The sequence below is a fragment of the Brienomyrus brachyistius genome, chromosome 18 (assembly GCF_023856365.1).
Source record: "Brienomyrus brachyistius isolate T26 chromosome 18, BBRACH_0.4, whole genome shotgun sequence".
Taxonomy (NCBI): Eukaryota; Metazoa; Chordata; class Actinopteri; order Osteoglossiformes; family Mormyridae; genus Brienomyrus; species Brienomyrus brachyistius.
The window spans coordinates 11024373-11047914 of NC_064550.1; the positions used below are offsets into that span (position 1 = coordinate 11024373).

At 44.6% G+C, this 23542-nt stretch overlaps 2 protein-coding genes across 17 annotated transcripts in view; both read right to left on the minus strand.

The window, feature by feature from the left end:
• The window catches only part of LOC125712605 (protocadherin alpha-C2-like), a 114007-nt gene that overhangs the window by 80577 nt on the left and 9888 nt on the right, over positions 1 to 23542 (minus strand). The gene's annotated exons all lie outside the window — the stretch shown is intronic.
• LOC125712607 (protocadherin alpha-8-like) overlaps positions 1 to 23542 on the minus strand; it is a 92826-nt gene that overhangs the window by 1859 nt on the left and 67425 nt on the right. Inside the window, exons 1-2 of one of the 16 annotated variants that reach the window (XM_048982831.1) lie at positions 20642 to 23341; positions 20067 to 20426 (exon numbers count right to left, since the gene is read on the minus strand). The exons of 10 other annotated variants lie outside the window; for them this stretch is intronic. In XM_048982831.1, the coding sequence (XP_048838788.1) occupies positions 20424 to 20426; positions 20642 to 23092 (2454 nt within the window). In that variant the 5' untranslated portion in view covers positions 23093 to 23341 and the 3' untranslated portion in view covers positions 20067 to 20423. Of the gene's footprint in view, positions 1 to 11961; positions 15302 to 16186; positions 16396 to 20066; positions 20427 to 20641; positions 23342 to 23542 lie in introns of those variants that run through there. 5 more of the 16 variants (XM_048982846.1, XM_048982839.1, XM_048982838.1 and 2 more) reach the window with 5 other exon arrangements.

Consider the following 23542-nt stretch of genomic DNA (forward strand, 5'->3'; position numbering starts at 1 on the left):
TGGGGGGGCGCTGGGGGGCGCTGGGGGGCGCTGGGGGGCGCTGGGGGGGCGCTGGGGGGCGCTGGGGGGCGCTGGGGGGCGCTGGGGGGGCGCTGGGGGGGCGCTGGGGGGGCGCTGGGGGGCGCTGGGGGGCGCTGGGGGGCGGGGGTTAATAAGGAGGCTGGAAAATAAGATGAATAATCATGAAGAAATATGCAAAACCATTATTATGTTACAATTACATCGAGGCAACAGTGACATCAGAAGTGAAAAGGCTATAAATGAACATATACTTCAGGATGTAGAGTACGTACAACAGTAATCGGGTGTATTGGTAATTAAAAGGCAGGTCAGAACCATTATGTGAAAAGGGCAAGTCGGAATTTAAAGTCAGTAAGAAAGCAAAAATCAGAAAACAAGAATCGAAGGGCAGAGCTGTAGAGCAGCACTTGAACAATGGACAGTGTGAAGAAGCGAGCTTCCAGTCTGCGGCAGCGCTCTCCCTGCGGCACTCGTGCAAGACACGGGAGACGGGTAACAAGCCTGGCGGTGGATCACGTGGGTGTGGGAAGGGATTGGGGGGGGGCGGGGGAGAGGGAGGCGGGGAGCGGGGGGGGGGGGGTGAGGCAAGGTGGAAAATCAGGAAGGAGGATTATGGTCCATGAAGAACCGGACCACCTGAAACAGAACACAGAAGACAGAAAGGCAGAGAAAAAGCCCATGCGGGATCTAAGAGAAGGTAAACCACAAACGACCCATTTAAGTTTCATTTCTGTCTTTTACAGTCACTGATGGAAAATATGGAGGGCCAGCGCAAAAAAAAAAAAAAAAACACACTGTCGCAACACTGTCAGCGGACTGCAGTGCCACGCTCTGGGAACCAGTGCGGCCAAGCCATCACTGTCATAACCACGCCCGCACTACAGTGACCATTTCCTCGCCACGCTAACTCGGCTTCCCTATGACATGCAGGCCGAGGAAAGCAGAAGGACTAAGGAAACGGACAGGCAGAGACAGGAAAGGAAACAGACAGACAAGCGAGAAAGACTGACAGACCTGCAGATGCGCAAACCGGCAGACATGCAGGCAGGAGTCAGACAGACAGAGAGAGAAAGACACAGACAGAGAGACAGACAGAGAGGCAGACAGACAGACAGACAGACAGACAGACAGTACACCTGCAGCCAGAACTCGACATCCAACCCAAATCACATGATAAATGTGAAATGATGCCTTGACTTATTCAGCTGTAGCACAGGCCTGCTGGCCTTCTGGTGTGTGTATGCATGTACACTGTAGCGAGCATAACAGAGTGACTGTTAAAGTTTCTCTCTGTGTGTTGGTACAGGGAGGAGGCGGACATCTCACAAGCGGGACCCCTCCCACCTCCTCTCTCCCAGATCCCACGGAAAGGAAGATCGGTAAGCGTGTGTGTGCGTGTCTGCGTGCGTGTGTGTGCGTCAGCTGAACCGGATGCCATGGTTACGGGCTCCGCCTCCCGCTTCTACATTAAGGGGAGAGAGGAGACAGCAGGATATGTCGTGACATTAGCAGGCGAGAGAGCCTGCGAATAGCAGCCAGTCACTCTCCCACCTACACTGAAGCAGTTGCTTGTCCCCAGCAGAAGATGTAGATTATTTATTCAGTTCCACTATATTTATTCACCCTTCTTGTGTCGCTGTATTTATTGTTTACATACAAATTATACAATGTATCACAATGAATTTTATTGTAAAAACCTCCCACCGTCGCTTGCTGCCAGTGGCTGTTGTCTGTATGTCGCACTGGGGTCCCGGAGGGACGTTATTTCGTGCCACAGTACAGCTGTATATAGACAGTGTGACAATAAAGCCCTTTGCCGGCTCTATTCCGCTTGTCCTGTACAGGGCTGTGGGGGTCCACAGTGCATCCCAGGTGTTTTCGAAAAGCAGAGGATTACGTAGTATTAATTTTTGATATTACTGACCAACGCGCAGGAACTGGACTGCCTTTTTTGCTACCTTTTCTGAGAACTGGAATCCAATTTTTTATCTTCCTGCAGAGAGACTCTAATCCATCAGGCGAAAATGAACAGTGGCACATTTTCTTACAACATCGCAGCACTGCACACTCACCCAGAGGTTATGGGCTTAACAACCCCCGTCATGTTAACTGCATTAACAATACTGTACACGCTTAATATAGACATATCTGCGCCGCTGCATGCATGTTTATGGCATCACAGCTTCACTGCACACGCCCAGTGAAGACCACCACTCTTTGCTCACATGCTGCACCTGCTCCCTCACGCTCCTGCACAGATTCACGCCCCCTCCCCCGGGGAGACATCGCTCCATTTCGCATGGACCCCTCCCACCTCCCTGAGTCACTCGCGGTCACTGCGTTCTGTTCTTTCCGGATTGCATGTTCCCTCTCACTCTCCGCCCCCCCAGCCAGCCAATGGCAACACTCTGAACTGTCCGAATGCGTCGCATAATCATATTGTTCTGATGTTACCGGCCCCGCTGGGAGCCACACACACGCTCGCCGCTCCAGCCAATGGCACGAGCTGCAGCACCCTGGCCAGCAGCCAGCTGCCAGCACTCCTGTTTCGGGCAGCACTTCAGCACGCGCTATCGGGAAACTCCGCCCCCTAACACGGCTGGAGAGAGCCGATTGGCCCAGCTGCAGCCACTCTCCCAGCATCTGCACTTCTTATAAAACTGCTCCCTCAGCATTGCAAGGCCATTGACCAGGTTTTACTGGCTGATTCACTGGCCGAAGGTACGGACCAGCCCTCTCTGCGCTGTGGATGATCCCCTGTCATTGTTGTCGTGCCGTTTATCCCGCTATAGGGGCAGCGTGTCACTCAGCGGGCTCAGCCTCTGCGCCTGTGATCGGAAAGCTGCCGAGTCATGGTCGGCCTCAGCGCGTCTGTGAGTCCTTAAGCAAGGCCCTTACGCACCAGCTCTCCTGGGTGCCGCTACGGGTCACTGCCAAGCTTGATTTTATCCATGGAGAGTCAGATGGTGGAGGCGAAAAAGAATTCCCCCACAGGGATCAATAAAGCATAATCATTTCATAATTCCCTCTTGCTCTAGACCTGGGTGCCCAATCCCGCTCCTGGAGAACTACCACCCTGCAGAGCTTAGTTACAGCCCTAATGTAACACACCAGATACAGACAATCAGGCCCTTCAGTTATATATAAGTATGAGAATCAGCTTAACTTCAACATAGCTGACTCTAATGCTGAGATATAAGTGAATTGGATTGGGCACCCCGGTCTAGATGAACCTGGCACTAAACGGTGTTCTGACACTTGGCCCATTTGCCTCAAAGTAGACTCTGGGAGTCAAACGTGCTCAGGCAAGGTACAGATCTCCCATGTGAGCACACCCTGACTGAGGATGCCAGCAGCCGCCCTGCGCCGCTCTGGGACTCTGCCTCCTCCGAACCCATCGCCAGCTCCGGCCACCTGTGCTTGTACAACGACAATAAAGTTTTAGAATCTTGAATCTCCTCCAGGTGAGCGGAATAAGCTTCCTCTCTAACTTTCCTCCCAAAAATTAACTTGGGCTGCGATGAATCGTGGGATTGGCCTCATTTGGCAAGTTTGCAACCGATGTATGCTTGATATTAGTGGGGGCGGGCCAAGAATGACATCTGGGGATTTTTACCATCCTTTGTACTTCTTTTCTTGAGTATTGGAACTTGAGTATCGGAACTTGAGTATTGGAACTTGGGTATTGGCCTTTGGCAATGGAATATGACATAAAATGGGTACACGAGAGCACAAGTACGGTCAAGTCTGCATATTGAGAAATGCCCCAGGTCCCTCCGAGCCCAGTTCTCATGAAACCACTGCGGTGTTTATGCTCACAGCCTACCACAATAGCCACACGCTGCTCCTTTTACAGATAAGCTGTTTGTGTAGCTGCGTTGCTTTCCGCTAAAACATATCAGATTGAGGGCACAAAGGCAGAGCGATATGCCACTGTCCTGCAGGAGCCAGATGACCCTTTTAAATGGCTTTTCTACATGCAACACGGCCAAAATCAGGCTGCCTGAGTGACATTACGGACACCGCTGGAGAGACGCTTGGGAACAGCAGAAACTGCGCAGAAAAGATGAAGACGTCACAGAAAATGGCGAATGAATGAAACGGTCATGAATGCAACAAAGCACAGGGCTGAGAATCTGCGCTTCAACAGAGTGCGGAAAGAAATCAACACCTCAGAGGCAGAAACATACGAGTCAGAGACAGACATTCACACATGCAAGAAAACAGGATTCTAAAAACAAGTGGACTATTTCTCCACAGAAAAAGGAATTCCAGGCTTGCTTGACTACAGAAGATATACTAAGCTTTGCCAAAAGCCCTTGGAATTAATAATGCATGGAAAGTAGAGATGCCTGGATGTACCTGTGAGGTCCCTCAACAGACACTCATCCACACACCTCAGAATGTGGGAAAATCAGTGCAGCATGTGCAAGCTTTCATGTGGCTGTGTAAGAAGACGTGTCACATCTCACACACTCCTCTGTCTCATCCTGTTTAAGGCCATTGTACCTGCGGAAAACCATCCTCCAGGTCACTGAGAACTCTGTGGATTGTTCTTACTGCACTGTGGGTTGGTTGTTTGCTCAAACAGCATCTTCATAGCATCCATCTGTGACCTGTCACACTGACTAAAGGCATTCTCCACATACAGACCATTTTGGGTGGGATTCACATTTACTAGTCTAACAGCCCAGGAAAGTGTGTTTGCATGCTTGTGTTTATAACTCAGAAAAGTGTGTGCAGGTGTTTTTGTTTATAATGTGTGTGTGTGTGTGTGTGTATGTATGTATGTGTGTTTACAATCCAGGAAAGTGTGTGTGTTTGTGTTTATAATCCAGGAAAGTGTGTGTGTATGTGGGTTTAAAACCCAGGACAGTGTGTGTGTATGTGTTTATAACCCAGGACAGTGTGTGTGTGTGTGTTTATAACCCAGGACAGTGTGTGTGTGTGTGGTTTTAAAACCCAGGACAGTGTGTGTGCATGTGTTTATAACCCAGGACAGTGTGTGTGTGTGTGTGGGTTTAAAACCCAGGACAGTGTGTGTGTATGTGTTTATAACCCAGGACAATGTGTGTGTGTGTGTGTTTATAACCCAGGACAGTGTGTGTGTGTGTGTTTATAACCCAGGACAGTGTGTGTATGTATGTGTGTTTATAACCCAGGACAGTGTGTGTGTGTGTGTGTGTTTATAACCCAGGACAGTGTGTGTGTGTGTTTATAACCCAGGACAGTGTGTGTGTGTGTGTGTTTATAACCCAGGACAGTGTGTGTGTGTGGGTTTATAACCCGGGACTAGTGTGTGTGTTTGTGTTTAAAACCCAGGACAGTGTGTGTGTGTGTGTGTTTATAACCCAGGACAGTGTGTGTGTGTGTGTGTGTGTGCATTTATTACCCAGGACAGTGTGTGTGTGTGTGCATTTATAACCCAGGACAGTGTGTGTGTGTGCGTTTATAACCCAGGACAGTGTGTGTGTGTGTGTGTGTGTGTGTGCATTTATAACCCAGGACAGTGTGTGTGTGTGTGCATTTATAACCCAGGACAGTGTGTGTGTGTGTGTGTGTTTATAACCCAGGACAGTGTGTGTGTGTGCATTTATAACCCAGGACAGTATGTGTGTGTGTGCATTTATAACCCAGGACAGTGTGTGTGTGTGTGTGTTTATAACCCAGGACAGTGTGTGTGTGTGTGTGTGTGTGCATTTATAACCCAGGACAGTGTGTGTGTGTGCATTTATAACCCAGGACAGTGTGTGTGTGTGTGCGTTTATAACCCAGGACAGTGTGTGTGTGTGTGTGTTTATAACCCAGGACAGTGTGTGTGTGTGTGTGCGTTTATAACCCAGGACAGTGTGTGTGTGTGTGCGTTTATAACCCAGGACAGTGTGTGTGTGTGTGCGTTTATAACCCAGGACAGTGTGTGTGTGTGCGTTTATAACCCAGGACAGTGTGTGTGTGTGCGTTTATAACCCAGGACAGTGTGTGTGTGTGTGTTTATAACCCAGGACAGTGTGTGTGTGTGCGTTTATAACCCAGGACAGTGTGTGTGTGTGTTTTGCAGCAGAAAGGGTGACCATTCCAGGCCCTGTTAACGTAAAAGTCTCCAGCGTGTTTGGTGTCTGTCTGACAGCAAAGTCACTTTAAGCCCCAGTGAGCCTGAGGTTTAGACAGACACCACACAGGACACCTGGTCCGACTTGACCAGCATGGGTGAAAAAGCTGCTAAAACACGGCTCTCAGCTCCGGCTGATGTGGTAATCAGCGCCTTTCTCCTCTCTCACACCACGGAAATTCAATAAGCCAAAGGTTCACTCCAGCCATTCCTAACAGCCAATCAGAGAGGGCGACAAGGGGGGGCTTCCCCACCCACAGGCAGAGTATCTGCCAACTGGCCACAACCCCCCCCCCCCCTATCATTTTGGCTGCTGCTACCTGCAATGGACTTACACCAGGGGTCCAGCGTAACAGAACAAGGGCACAGACACCCAGACGCCAAACAGGACAAAATGCTTTTTTCTTCATATACAGTTTTTTTTATAGGTGAAGCCCACAAGACAATCGGCGGAACCTTTAAATCGCCAGGACACTTGGAGGTATGCAGATCTCACCCAGCTCAGCACTCTATTCAGTATAGACTGGAGCCATTCTAGTCTCTCTGTTTCTATAGCAACAGAACTGCCAGGGTAAAAATGCCCCCTCCCCCATAGGCTTTTTGATCACAGCATCCCTCCTCTCTGTGCCTGTGGGGCTGGGGGTGGGGCTCTGCACTCCTCCCCCCACCCCACGCATTGTGAACAAATCAGGACTGAGAGCCACACCCATAAACAATCCAAGCTCCTCGAGGGGCTCTGCCTATGACATCATCCTGTCAGAGTAATCTTTATGCATGCGCACACACACACCCACGCACACACGTACTCACAAACACACATCCACAATGCCAGCCTCTCTTACTCAATAGGTGAAAAATAAAAACAGATCTTTAACTGGGATTCATCACGTCAGTCCTCGGCTTATTGCCTTTGCACGGCCCCTGCTTTCTGGTATAAAGACCACGCCCCCATTTTCTCGTACGCAGAGTACCTGACGTCACGTCCGCAATGACCGAACCGCTCCTATCACTGACCCGTAAAGCTGTTCTGCAAAGCAGCACACATTCCGCCTGACTGCAGTGCAGTGCGGCTGCAGCAAACCCTGCACACAGCCGGCCTTGCAGCCAGCATAAATCCAGGCCCAGGCGGGCATAAAGGAGGTCACTGAAAGCATTCCAGAACTGCGTGACTATGGAGAACAGAAACTGGGCGAGGGGGGAGTGCTACAGATTAAATTAGAGCTCGTTTGCTGGGTCATGAGCCACCAGCGATTGAGGAGGGACTGCGTTGAGACTGCAGTTTGATGTGATATAATCATTCTGGCACTCAGGAATGATGCTGAGGCTGAGGCCTCTTGTTTCTGCAGTACAATTACCACATTATTTATACACTGTAATTACATCATACTCCATCAGCAGCAGTGAAGTTCAGGCATGGATTCTGCACTGTAAAGTGTAGCAAAATGTACTAAATGTGCAGCTGCTTTTGTTTTCAGTATGAAACTCCGACCATGAATCACTCTGAAATGATGTTTCCCTGATTGTTAGAAGCACCATATGCAGACTATATACACACCATATAACAGCCGTGCATAGACAACATACGAACTGTGAGTATACAGTTACACTGTACAGTTATGTAGAACATGTAAAGGCCTTGTACAAACTGTATAAAAACATATGCACAGTGTAAAGAACGTATGAAAACTTATAAAAGACTTTATAAACAAGGCAAATATCACACAGAAGTCCCACATGATACATGTTTTTTGTTGCACATCCTGTTTCAATGCATGAACTAATTTGCACAACCTTTCCCCGCCAATCAGGTGGTTAACTGCGTCTCACTGTCTCCATCTTAATGTCCATGTCTTAAAATGTCATGTACATATTATGTTTATACGCCTTAGTATTCATATTCTGTTTATTACTTTCTTCTTCATTTGTGACAGATGAAAGCGATATTCCAGCTGTGTGTGACTCCACATATCATATATCTGAAACTGCCAATAAAAGATACTTTAACTTTGATGCTTGTCATGTGATAACCGTCAAAGGTGACAGATTCGTTCCAATTTACAGAGTGACTTTGGATTCTCTGCTCGTTTGAGAGCTCTGCAAAGCGTGACCGACCTCGACAGGCCATGATACGGATGTTTTGAAGAGCCGCCCTGATCCAGTCCTGCACCAGGCCCATGAACTGAATGGCTGTTTTTCTCCCACAGCCCGTACCGCCCAAAACACATCCTACATGACGTGGAGCAGTGTGCACTGATCATGTGACCCGAAATATATACTGTTGTGTCATGAGCATGTGACAGAAGGTGGGAGAGAGCAGCTGCTCTCTGGAGGTCACCTGACAGTGACCGGCACTCACTGGTCTCATGAGTTGTATCACTAAAAACCTAAGAGCTCATTTTCATTCCCGTTTTCCATTTATACCTCTTTCCCTGTAGTATAAAATAATTGGAAAAATAAAACGGAAAAGGGAGCTGGGATCTCGTTATCCAGTACTGCACCCAAGCTAAATGCACCTACGTCTGGCCATTTTTCTGCAAACAGTGCTTTTACTAACAGTTTGTTCCTGATTTCTTACCCCGCGTAGGATACATTTTGCGATAACTGCCTACTGCCCACACCACAGCTGGCTATCCATTATATTTTTATTTTAGGCCAAACTATGCACCAGAATAAACGTGCATCCTGTGAGGCACAGCATTAGTCACTCCCCAGTGATGAGCAGTGATATCGACTAGCTGGCTTTTGGGCACGCGCCTGCTCCACTTACAGCTGGCTTAAGTCATTTCAGCTTCAGCATTATGCTACAGGCTATCAGAACTGAGCAGAGAATTTCCATGGCCGTGACACGTAACATGGAGCTCTGAATGGAGGCAGCTGAAAGGAGCCCCGCGGCCCAGAAAATGCCCCTGACCTGACACTGACTGTTAGTGCGCAGAGGTATTAAGGCGACGAGGGACAGGCCCTTTATCCAGGCCAGGAATAATAGGCACCTGTACTGTGAGTCGTATCAGCCTGACATTCAACAAAATATTCAGGGCGACACATGATTAGACAAACTAAAACCTGTCACTGGGACCCACACGCATCGACAAAAAAACCCGTTTAATGGTAAATTTCATCTAAACATACATTTCAGTCCATTCCTACAGTACAAACTGTAATTATTTTAACTATATTAACATTGTTCAGATCATCCGTTAAAAACCTTATTTATAACAATACTGTGCAAAACTCTTAAGCAGTCAAATCAATCGATGTTTAGATGTGTTTATATGGAAAGTAAGTGTGAATATGCTCAGAACAAAAAACACAATTTAAGTGCAAAATAAGTACTAACAAAAATTTCTTCGGTTCTCCAAAAAGTTACTCGTATCTTACTGGACGGCTAGATGAACCCAATTCCAGTTCCCACTCCTCTCCTCAGGGGCAGCTCAGCCATTCCATGTATTTGTTACATTTCATCAACAACCCATTAAATTAATTAATTAAATTAGTGTAAAAAATGGGGTGCATGGTGGTGCAGTGGTTAGCACTGTTGCCTCACACCTCAGGGACCCGGGTTCGAGTCTCTGCCTGGGTCACATGTGTGTGGAGTTTGCATGTTCTCCTCATGTCGTCGTGGGGTTTCCTCCGGGTGCTCCAGTTTCCCCCCACAGTCCAAAAACATGCTGAGGCTAATTGGAGTTGCTAAATTGCCCGTAGGAGTGCATGTGTGAGTGAATGGTGTGTCAGTGTGCCCCCCCCATCCTGGGTTGTTCCCTGCCTCGTGCCCATTGCTTCCGGGATAGGCTCCGGACCCCCCGCGACCCAGTAGGATAAGCGGTTTGGAAAATGGATGGATGGTGTACAAAATCGGTGAAGTACTGATCAGCTATATGAGGTGGGTTATTGGTTGAGTCAAAAAAATACACGAATATATTGGATGGTTGCTGCAAATACTGGGTGTGACTTTAGTCGAGGGTTTGACATGGTTAAGCTGACACTTTGACAGACATCGTAGTTTCACACCCACATTGCGTATGATTATTTAAACATATTAGTCTTTGACTGCCTTAGACTTTGGCATAATGCTGTATGTTCTTTGTCAATATTTACTGTTTAGACTGAATCCAGTAAGAAAGTAAAAATAAGTAAGGAAGGCAGAGTGAGGAAGTCTTTCTGCTAGCAAACCAGAGGTGGAAGCTTGGCAGCTCTGACAGGACAGACATGCCTGTACAAACACTCAGAAAATGCCTGTACAAACACTCCGAAAATGCCTGTACAAACACTCAGAAAATGCCTGTACAAACACTCAGAAAATGCCTGTACAAACACTCAGAAAATGCCTGTACAAACACTCAGAAAATGCCTGTACAAAACAGATTCACTCAGGAGGTACAAACTACTTATTCCTGGATGTATCTACGTTATTTGATCATTCGCTGCCTCTGCTTTTATAAACATGGCTTAATTTTGCATTCTGCACCTTAAAAACGCCCAGACTGCAGGTCCCCCTGTCTGCATAAAGGAGAAAAGAGGATAGCATTCCGAATGGGATTCTAGCTCATTGCAGGGCACTTGCATGCACACATTCACACACTATGGATATAAGACTGCCACGTTAACACAAGCCTTGCTGATTCTCACTGAGTGCCTCACTGCATGTGTTTCCCACTGCATGTCTCACTGTATATATGTTCCTCACTGCATACATCAGTGTATGCCTGTTCCTCACTGCATGACTCAATGCATTCCTGTTCCTTGCTGCATATCTGTTCCTCACTGCATGCCTCAGTGTATGTTTGATCCACACCACAAAACTAAATGTATGACTGTTCCTCACCCCATGTCTCAGCTCTGGCCCAGTGAGGAAAGCAGATGTATAAGACACCTAAAACAGCACTTCATTTCACAGACATATTAGTGGCACTGTGGCTCGAAAGTTAGCACACAGCCTTACAAGCCTGCAGTTTCAGGTTTGATTCCTTCCCTGGTACCTGTCTCGGTGGTTCTTGCATGTTCTCCTTGTCACTGGTCAAATACGGCGTAATTTCAAGGAATTCCTCATTGGGATCAACTTAGTATACGGAATTAATCAATTAATTAATGCCAGTCAAAGATACACACTCAGTTCATCTAGTTCAAAACATTTGTTTAACCGAGAATTTTGAGGGTGTGTAAAAGAAGAGAGTAAGGGAGAGAATATCAATTAATTTAAAAAATAACGTGCATCTGCAGAGAATTTTAAAAGTACTCTGTTACTTTAAAATTATTACAACTGCACATTGTGACCATATCAACAGTACTAAGTATTTCTTGCCAAAGCAGAACACCACATTTAACTAACAATGAAGTCACAGATATTTGCCTGGTATTTGCATGACTTTTCATAAGAATTTTAAAAAGGTATCCGTGCAAAATCAACTAGAGCATACAGAGAGACTCAGAAGAACTAGCTAAAGAGAGAGCAATGTTACTCTTCTCTGAGTGGCACTATGCTGCAGGTCAATATGACACAGCTTCCAACTGGGACGCAAACTGAATCATTCCTATTCAAGCAGTGGAATTGTTTAGTAACTACTCATTGGATTTTCGTAAAAGAATAAACAATGAAAATAGATCAACACAAAAAATTCACAGAACAGGGTTAAATCCGATATAGGCCAACACTAAAATATTTGAAAGCTATATACTATATTTATAAATATACAATTTGTGGACGGTCACTTGAGAAGACAGACACTGCACACAACTTCAGTGCATTCTGAGAAAAGTTCAGCCTTTTTGGAATGAATGGCAACTGAAATATAATTAATGCATCTGAAACACTGGAATGGTAAAATTAGTCTTACCTCTCCAGAAAGTCTCTGACTGTGTTCATGAACCACCAGAGTGTTCCCATTACTACCAGGAACAATAGTAGAACCAATACTTGTCCTGGGTCCAACTAGCATGTACCGTTTCTCTCCGGATCTGTACTGGATGCTGTGACACAGAGTTCCGTTCCCGCTCGTGTCTACATAATTGGAATCACGTGAGTACTTGGTGGAATAGTCTGGAGGTTTAGAGCACTGCATGACTATCAGGCCGATTATACTGAAGACAAAAAGGGCTGAAACTGATCCCAGCGAGATCATCAGATACAAGGTGATGTTGTTCTCCTTTTCCTTCTTTACTGAGCGTTTAGTATCAGAAGATGCAAACGCCTCTTTGGTCTCCACTGCGTTTATGACCACGGTTGCTGTAGCTGACAGTGAAATGTTCCCATTGTCTTTTACCAGAACAACCAGTTTATGCGTGACCTTGTCAGTTTCTGTGAATGGCCGAAGTGTCCTGATCTCTCCTGTGTAGCGCTCCAAACTAAAGAGACTGGGGTCCGTAACTTGCTGTAGAGAGAATGACAACCAGCCATTGTATCCTATGTCAGGATCATAGGCTCTTACTTTCGTCACCAAATGACCTGCGTTTGCATTGCGGGAAAGCTCTACTACACCCTCCGTGGAGCCGTTAGTACTGACAGGAGACAGGATGACCGGAGGGTTGTCGTTCTGATCCAGGATGAACACATTCACCGTGACGTTGTTGCTTAGCGACGGGGTTCCGGAGTCTTTAGCTACTACTTGGAACTGGAAGGTTTTCATTGTTTCAAAGTCAAAGCTTTTCAGCGCATAAATATCACCACTATCAGGGTTGATATTTAGATAAGACACAAATTCATTCCTGCTATTTATATCTTTCCAGATTTGATATGTGACAACTGCATTTTCATTTTGGTCCCGGTCAACAGCGGTGACAGAAAAGATGGGGGAGCCTGGGAAACTATTTTCAGGCAAATAGCAAAAATAGGGGCTCTGCAGGAACTGTGGGCTGTTATCATTTATATCTGACAGATGCACCGTTATGTTCTTCTGAGAAGACAGTGGCGGGTGCCCACTGTCTCTGGCCATTATTATAACATTATACTGGGACTGAACCTCTCTGTCTAACTGTGACTTAATTACCAACGAGTATACTGTGTCCTGCGCAGTTGTTATAAGCTTGAAAGGAATGTTTTCATCTATGGAACAAACAACTTTACCATTGAGATCAGAATCAATATCGTGCAGCTGGATTAAGGCCACGACTGTGCCAGGCCGTGAATCCTCCTTAATCGTACTTGAAAATGACGTAACTTCAATTTCAGGAGGATTATCATTTACGTCAATTACTTTCACAATCACGCTGCTATCTGCTCTCCATGGCACCATTCCCTTGTCCGACGCTTGCACATCGATCTCAAATAAATTATTTTCCTCATAATCTATTAATCCCTTTACCGCAAGTTCACCTGTGATTTCGTTCAAGTCAAAAAGATTGCGTATTTTATTATTGATATTACTCCCAAACGAATAAACGACTTCACCATTTGCACCGTCATCCAAATCAGTTGCATTTACCCGTATCACTACAGTGCCTACTGGAATATTCTCGTGTATTGACGCCGAATAAACATCCTTGGCAAAAATCGGCATGTTGTCATTTACATCAAGGACGTCTACCGTTATATTCATAGCGCCTAACTGAGGAGGTTTGCCGCCGTCACTCGCAGTAAGTTGGAGAAAATGCCTTTTGATGGTTTCTCTGTCTAGCTGTTTCTGTAAAATCAGAAAGGGGATTTTACTGTCTTTGCCGCGATCTTTAACTTCCAGGCGGAAATGTTCGTTTTGGCTGAGTTTATAAGACTGGATGGAGTTTATTCCGACGTCCGGATCGCGTGCGGCTTGGAGCTGAAAGCGAACCCCAGGTACTGCAGATTCCACTATTTCTAACCGGCTTTCCTCCTCCGGAAAGCGGGGAGAATGATCGTTAACATCCACAATTTCAATTTCCACGTAATGGACTTCCAGCGGGTTCTCCATGACGGTTTTCAGGTTCACCAGACATACACTTTCCTTATCGCACAGCTCCTCTCTGTCTATCTTCTGGTTCAAATACAGAACCCCGTCGTTCTGATTGATCTGAAAAAGCGGATCCTTCGAAGCAGAAACTACTCGAAAACGTCGTTCCGTTAACACTCCCAAATCAATTCCCAGATCCTTGGCAATATTCCCCACCACAGCTCCTTTGTTCACTTCTTCCTGAACGGAATATCTTATTTGTGCCCATGCGTCTTCGCAAAAAAGCAGCGCCATGATATAAACAGCCATCCACCACCAGAACCAGCCCGTCTGACGCCATATTCTCGCCATTCTTGTCTAATCATAAGATAAACGTTCAGTTAAACATTGCTTAAGATCAGCTATAAATACCTGTATATATGGATTGCTGCAAAGACATACTGCAAAAAGCTATAGAAGCAGTGATATCCCAGGTTCCCGTCGCTGTACGGAAGGGCGATAGCCGAGTGTGTAGCCAATCGGTCCTGACTCAGGTTGGGTTACAAATTCAGACAGATTATGGAGCACAGTCCTGGTTTTATGGTGACACCTCGCGTTTCCACTTCAAATTGCTTCCACCCAAAATACATGCGTTCTGCTTGAAATTCAAAAATATTCCGAATGTATGACTTTAATTTCATTTATTTTACTGGTAAAATCACGTCACTCAAAAGGACTGGACAGCTCAATCAGCTGGTGATCGTGCTGTGTTGCTGAAAGTCCCGGGCGCAAATTTGGGGTCGGTAAAACAATCTGGAGTCTGCAGGTTTTGGTGCTCTGCCTGTAATCGGATGGTTAGCGGTTCAAACCCCTAGCATTTCCAGATACAGGCTGCCCTTGCTTTCTCAATATATGTTGCCTTGTCGTTTATTACGTAAATGTAGGCCTACAGTCTGACGTCCAGTCGCGATCAGTGCATTTACGTCCAAGGTCCATTGTAAGTAATATTCACTGATTGCAAGACTCCTGAAAGAGGACATGGGTCGTTAGCGGGAGTATCGCTTAGTGTAACAGCTGCAGGGGAATGGGCAGCACTGCCAGCCATATGATGGCCCACTATCCACATCTAACTTATAATACAGGGGAATGGGCAGCACTGCCAGCCGTATGATGGACCACTATCCACATCTAACTTATAACACAGGGGAATGGGCAGCACTGCCAGCCGTATGATGGCCCACTATCCACATCTAACTTATAACACAGGGGAATGGGCAGCACTGCCAGCCGTATGATGGCCCACTATCCACATCTAACTTATAATACAGGGGAATGGGCAGCACTGCCAGCCATTTGATGGCCCACTATCCACATCTAACTTATAACACAGGGGAATGGGCAGCACTGCCAGCCGTATGATGGCCCACTATCCACATCTAACTTATAACACAGGGGAATGGGCAGCACTGCCAGCCGTATGATGGCCCACTATCCACATCTAACTTATAACACAGGGGAATGGGCAGCACTGCCAGCCATATGATGGCCCACTATCCACATCTAACTTATAACACAGGGGAATGGGCAGCACTGCCAGCCGTATGATGGCCCACTATCCACATCTAACTTATAATACAGGGGAATGGGCAGCACTGCCAGCCATTTGATGGCCCACTATCCACATCTAACTTATAATACAGGGGAATGGGCAGCACTGCCAGCCGTATGATGGCCCACTATCCACATCTAACTTATTTTTATAATTACATTTTATTATAATAATATTATATTACGAGGAGACGGCTGCCTTTGCACTAGAGTGCGTTACGTTTCTTTATTGATCCATTTACTTTCTGTTTCAGAACCAACACACTGGACAGCGACCTCCCCAGACAGAAGCTTGAAGCTTTGTCGCTGTGCTCAAAAAGGACACAGGCAAGCAAAGTCTCCCTGTAATCACTGCACACTCTGCTGAAAATGCTGTAGTAGTCTGTATGAATGCATGCACTGGGGAATAACACACTGCTACTAAAGCAGCACTTGCTACCCAAGGTATTGTACATGTAGTCATTTCACATGATGCTGTATAAGTTAAAACACAAGATTAAACACATCCAAGGCGTCACTGAGTAAATATGTAACCACTGTAATCAACTTAGCATCCAGTGACTAGCAGCAACAAATTAGTAACAGTGTAGCAACAGGCAGCAGTCATTCTTACCTCTCCAGAAAGTCTCTGACTGTGTTCATGAACCACCAGAGTGTTCCCATTACTGCCAGGAACAATAGTAGAACCAATACTTGTCCTGGGTCCAACTAGCATGTACCGTTTCTCTCCGGATCTGTACTGGATACTGTGACACAGAGTTCCGTTCCCGCTTGTGTCTACATAATTGGAATCACGTGAGTACTTGGAGGAATAGTCTGGAGGTTTAGAGCACTGCATGACTATCAGGCCGATTATACTGAATACAAAAAGGGCTGAAACTGAGCCCACAGAGATCATCAGATACAAGGTGATGTTGTTCTCCTCTTCCTTCTTTACTGAGCGTTTAGTATCAGAAGATGCAAACGCCTCTTTGGTCTCCACTGCGTTTATGACCACGGTTGCTGTAGCTGACAGTGAGACATTTCCATTATCTTTTACCAATACGACCAGTTTGTGCATGGTCTTGTCGGATTCTGTGAATGGCCGAAGTGTCCTGATCTCTCCTGTGTAGCGCTCCAAACTAAAGAGACTGGGGTCCGTAACTTGCTGCAGAGAGAATGACAACCAGCCATTGTATCCTATATCGCGGTCGTAGGCTCTCACTTTAGTAACCAAATGGCCCGCATTCAAAGTCCGGGGAATCTCCACCACACTGTCAGCAGATCCGTTAGTACTGACAGGAGACAGGATGACCGGAGGGTTGTCGTTCTGATCCAGGATGAACACATTCACCGTGACATTGCTGCTTAGCGACGGGGTTCCGGAGTCTTTAGCTACTACTTGGAACTGGAAGGTTTTCAGTGTTTCAAAGTCAAAGCTTTTTAATGCGTAGATATTTCCATTATCTGGGTTGATATTTAGATAAGATAATGTGGAGGTGGCTATACTTCCTTCCTTCAAAAGTGCATAAGAAACTACAGCATTTTCATTTTGGTCACAATCATTTGCACTTACAGCAAATAAAGATCCTCCAGGAACATTATTCTCTTCTATATATACAGTATATGGATTTTCAGAAAATACAGGGCTGTTGTCATTGACGTCTGACACATCTACTGTGATAGTTTTGAAAGCCGACAAGGACGGTTCACCCTTGTCCATGGCGGCAATAATTACTTTGTAATTTGCATCTGATTCCCTGTCCAAGCGAGTTCTGGTAACCAGTGAGTATGCGTTTTTTCGGAATGACGGTTTTAACTCAAAAGGAAAGTTTCCAGTCAGCTGACAAACAATTTCACCGTTATCACCTGAATCCAGATCTGACACGCTGATAAGAGCGATAGCTGTTCCGGGACTTGCATCCTCAGCCACGTGGCTTGATAATGGCGTCACGTCTATTACCGGTGCGTTGTCATTTGCGTCTTTGATTTTGACGATGACGCTGCAGTGACCACTCAATGCGACGGGACCCTTGTCAGTTGCTTGTACATCAATCTCATAAGTGTCCTTTTCTTCAAAATCAATGAGTCCCTTCACCCGGATTTCACCAGTATTGCTATCCAAGGCAAATAAATCCGTAGCTTTATTACGCACGCTGTTGTCGAACGTGTATATAATCTCTCTGTTTGCGCCATCATCCAAATCGGTGGCGCGCACTCTCACTACAAAGGTGCCCAAAGGGACATTTTCATTTAGGCTTACTGAGTACACCTGCTGGTCAAAGACTGGAGCGTTGTCGTTGATGTCAATGACAGTTACGGTAACATTTAGGAAGCCAGACCTTTCTGGCTTCCCTCCATCATATGCCGTTAACACTAAAGTGAGATTCGGTTCTTGCTCTCTATCAAGTGGTTTTCTTAAAATTAGGAATGGAAGTTTGTGCTCGCCGCGATTTTTTACCTCTAGATCAAAGTGGTCGTTTTGACTAAGCTTGTACATACGGAGGCCATTGTTCCCCGCGTCAGGGTCCAGCGCTGACTCCACAGCAAAGCGCGCCCCGGCTAGCGTTGTCTCAGCTATTTCTAATTTTTTCTCATTTTCCGGAAAAACCGGAGAGTGGTCGTTAATATCCAATATTTCTACCTCTACGTAATGTATTTCCAGAGGATTGTCCAGTATTGTTTTCAGGTTAATCAAACAGACGCTGCTTTTTTCACAGAGCGTTTCTCGGTCGATATTTCTATCCACATACAGCACGCCGTTGGATAATTTTACCTGGAAAAGATGTTCCTTAGATTCCGACACAATCCGAAAGCTTCGTTCCGACAGCTGGTTGACATCAAGACCCAAATCCTTAGCAAGGTTTCCTACAAAAGTCCCTTGTTTCTGTTCCTCTGCGATCGAGTATCGTATCTGGGTGAAAACGCCTTTGCAAAAGCACAGTAGTAGAACGTAACGTAAAACCACTGCGTTTTGCCTGTCCTCCATGATTAAAATGCACTGCTTCCAAAGATGCCGAGCAGCATCAATTACCTGTGCAACACTATCCTGTATATTCACTGGAAAACATTTTGACACGCATTCCGAAATCTCATTACCAGCAGCCGAACACAAAGCAGGCAGTCTCCTTGTGTACGATCCTGAAAGAGGGAGGGATTCTTCCCTAATAATCCGCGAAAGATATGTACTGTATTACAGCGACACCCCGCGCCCTCATAAAATGCTCTTATTTACACAGGTCTACTACATAGCCTATTGCATTTCAATGGTGTTTCGATTTTACTTTACAACCCATGGTAATGACTAAAAGACGTTCTCCGCATACTATAGCTGCCACAGAGAATTTAATGCCTCAGTCAACAAACTTATATTTATAAAATGAGTTGACTTCCAGACGAGATAGCACAGTAGTATAGAACGTAACGTAAAACCACTGCGTTTTGTCTGTGCTCCATGATTAAAATGCACTGCTTCCAAAGATGCTGAGCAGCATCAATTACCTGTGCAACACTATCCTATATATTCACTAGAAAACATTTTGACACGCATTGCGAATACAAAAAGTGCTGAAAGTAGCCTTACTTTCTATAAAGCATTTTAAAGACTAAAATCCTTTACCTCTGAAAAACCGTTCATTAAATTTGTGGTCAGATAAAATATTAACATGGTTGTGAACATGTGAGATTTCATACCTCAGTCACTTAAGCACTTTAAAGGACAATAAATACCACGCAGTAAAATAAGGACAGAGACACGTGTACTAAGTTCCATAATTTACGAATGGATACATATTGTATCTCAATTGAAGGAAGCGAGAAAGTCGCACACGCGATTGTATCTCCCGCTGAGATCACCAATTTAATCCAAACACTTTACAATTGTATCCATTTATATGCTCCTACCATTTACAACAGTTTTCCCTTACATATTAAAACTGCCCAGTTTGTAGAACCGTTTGAGTTCCTGTTAAAGTCTCGTATGTTTGAAATGGCGTTTGATTCAAATGGAGCATAATGTCTATGACGTTCCTAACAGGAAACTGTATCATTCATTCATTCATTCGTTCAATTATAGTTTCTTCTATTTTTATCTTTAAATTGACTTGAAACATTTTATTAGTTTCTTTGTTTTAAAAAATCTAAATCTTATTACTTTATTTACTGTTAATTTGTGGCTGTTCAGCACTTTGTTTTAAATGCACTATAGAAATAAACTTTCACCGTAACTTATCTGCATATGGAGTCATTCCAATTAAGCCCTGAGCTCACAGAATGAGTTCATAAGGTCACTTCCAAAAATTATAAACCAGTAACGAAAAAAACAAGGATGCTACGACTAAAACTTTACAAATTAATTTCAATAGACATTTGCTGATTCCGTAAGGAAGTCGTGATTGTCGATTAAACTGAAAAATAAGACTTAACAGAAACCAAAACTCTAAACTAGAGGTTAGCACTTGGGTGGATGGATGGACCCTCAAACTGGAAAGGGTATACTTTTAAAACAAATCTGGTTATAAAATGACATCAGCTCATTTTATACTCATTCAAATATTAATGTTAATAACAAAGGAAAATTAGAAATTATAATGAATATCAACATTAATTAAAATATATTTCAAAGTTGGTGTAAAAAAAATTCTACTAAGACGTCAAGCAGAAATACAGTTCATGCAGTGAATAGTTTACAGCTTATTCACTGGAAAGGACACCCTGGTTTTCCTGCTATGAAAAAAATGAAACAAAGTAACATCATCTATTGTTTAAATTGTGGTTACTTAACTTTCTAATCAGGAAAAAAGCCAATTTAAATAATCCCACAGAGACCACATGCTTAGCATATGAACAGTCTGACTGCTTCTTGGTAACTCTCACTGCCATCAATCCACACATTCAGGGTTCAGAAATAAAACAAATAATAATAGTAATCTAAATTCCATATCTCACAAAACAAGTAACAACACTATTATAAATTGTGTAATAACAAATACACAATCCTTCAGAGTTAAGTACACAGCTAAATTGTTTGTTACAGTGAAACCAATGTAAAGCTGGTGATTTATATAAATGCAAAAGTAGGCCTACTTACCTCTCCGGAAATTCTCTTACTGTGTTCATGAACCACTAGAGTATTTCCATTGCTTCCAGGGACAATAGCAGAACCGATACTCATTCTAGGTCCAACTAACATGTACCGTTTCTCCCCGGATCTGTACTGGATGCTGTGACACAGAGTTCCGTTCCCGCTCGTGTCTATGCAGTTGGAATCACGTGAGTACTTGGTGGAATAGTCTGGAGGTTTAGAGCACTGCATGACTATCAGACCGATTATACTGAAGACAAAAAGTGCTGAAACTGAGCCCACAGAGATCATCAGATACAAGGTGATGTTGTTCTCCTCTTCCTTCTTTACTGTGTTTTTAATTTCAGAGGATGCAAACGCCTCTTTGGTCTCCACCGCGTTTATAACCATGGTAGCCGAAGCTGATAGTGAGATGTTCCCATTATCCTTTACCAGGACAACCAGTTTATACGTGACCTTGTCAGTTTCTGTGAATGGCCGAAGTGTCCTTATCTCTCCTGTGTAGCGCTCCAAACCAAAGAGACTGGGGTCTGTGACTTGCTGCAGAGAGAATGACAACCAGCCATTGTATCCTATGTCAGGATCATAGGCTTTTACTTTAGTCACCAAATGACCTGCGTTTGCATTGCGGGAAAGCTCTACTACACCCTCCGTGGAGCCGTTAGTACTGACAGGAGACAGGATGACCGGAGGGTTGTCGTTCTGATCCAGGATGAACACATTCACCGTGACGTTGCTGCTTAGCGACGGGGTTCCGGAGTCTTTAGCTACTACTTGGAACTGGAAGGTTTTCATTGTTTCAAAGTCAAAGCTTTTCAGCGCATAAATATCACCATTCTCAGAATTTATATTCAGAAAAGATGAAATGTAATTTGTTTTCTCTCCGTCTCTTACAATATAATACGATAGCCATGCATTTTCTTCCAAGTCTTTGTCGGAAGCGGAAACTGAGAATATGGAGGCTCCAGGCTCATTGTTTTCCAAAATGTAGAGATGATAGGGATTTTTGAGGAAAACGGGGCTATTGTCATTTACGTCTGATATCTGAACAGGTACCGTTTTAGCAGTGGCCAAAGGGGGGTCACCGCAGTCAGTGGCAGTTATTTTCACGTCATAATGAGAAACAAGCTCTCTGTCCAGGTGACCCTTTGTGATTAAAGAGTAGACGTTATCCTGAAAGGACGGTTTCAGCTCAAATGGAAGGTTGTCTGGTACATTACACACAGTTTTGCCATTTATTCCAGAATCCCGATCTGTGACACTTATAAAAGCAATCACAGTCCCTGGTTTTGAGTCCTCAGGAACTGAGGTGGACAAGGAGGTCACTTCTATCACAGGTTTATTATCGTTCACGTCTATGATCTTAATGATGACACTACAGTCCGTCGTCATAGGAGGCTGTCCTTTATCAATGGCCTGTATGTCTAGCTGGTAAACCTCTGCATCTTCAAAATCCAAATTGCCTTTAACGCGAATTTCACCAGTGACGTTATCCAAAAGGAAAAAATTACGTATCTTATTATTCTGATTTCTACCAAATGCATACTCAATCATCCCGTTCAGACCTTCATCCTTATCGGTGACGTTTACTTTTAAAATAACGGTACCAATTTGAACACTTTCCAATACACTTATTGAATATATTTCACGATCAAAGATAGGCCGGTTATCATTGATATCTAACACAGTTACTGTTACATTAAGTTCGCCAGACTTCGGCGGATAACCTCCATCGAAAGCTGTTAGGAGTAAATTGTGTTTCTCGTGTTGTTCCCTGTCTAAATGTTTCTGTAATATTAAAAAGGGAACTTTGAGGTCTTCCCCCCTATCTCTTACCTCTAATTCAAAATGACTGTTTTGGTTTAATTTATAACGACGCACAGAATTTATTCCGCTATCCGCATCACGCGCAGCCTGCAGCTGAAAATACGCCCCCGGTAGCGTAGATTCCGCTATTTCCAGGTGTAGTTCTTTATCCGGAAAAGTGGGAAAATGGTCATTAACATCGATAATCTCTACGGCAACGTGATGAATCTCCAGAGGGTTTTCAACAACCAGTTTCAGGTTTATCAAACAAGCTGCGTTGCTTTCACAAATTCTTTCTCTATCGATACTGTTGCTGACGTACAGGACGCCATTGTTTTCATTTAACCCGAAAAGGCTGTATTTGGAATCAGGTACAATCCTAAACCGTCGTTCCATTAAAGTATTGATATCAAGTCCAAGATCTTTCACAACGTTTCCTACAGTGGTCCCTTCTTTTACCTCCTCTGCAACAGAATACCGTATCTGTGCAGATGCACTGTTGGAAATAAAGAGCAGAAGACAAAGCGGCAGGACGAGCCCCCGGTACTCACATCTCCATCTTTTCCCGGCGTGCTTCATTGGGAATTGTTTAAAAAACCTTTGCAAAAATGCAACCACAATATTCTTCACGGGCCAGAAGCATAGCGCCATTTATAGATGCAACGGGGCATTTTTATTTTCGACAAAATTCTGAGATATTTCTTTCCCTTACATTACGCGTTAATCCTATACTGGAGCTCGCCTCTGTCTTCCTTCTCCCAACAAATAAAATCGTAGGAGGGGCTAGACTTTACCGCACAGCATTTCGCTGCGCAGTGCTGACACCCAGTGTTGTACATGTATGGATTTCGAAAGAACAACCACGATCTTTAACATTAACAGTTATTAATTCTGTCACAGTTTTTTATAAGGACAAATTCAATGTATAAGGAAAAAGGCATTCAATAACTATGCTCATGGGTTTAAGCTATACACAGGTATGCGTGCCTCTGAAATCTATCACTTAAGGAAATCACTCGCACAGAAACTTTTACTTTTGCGTTACTTTTAAGGTACTCCAACCCATAAGACTTAGAACACACTCTCACACACTATAGGCAA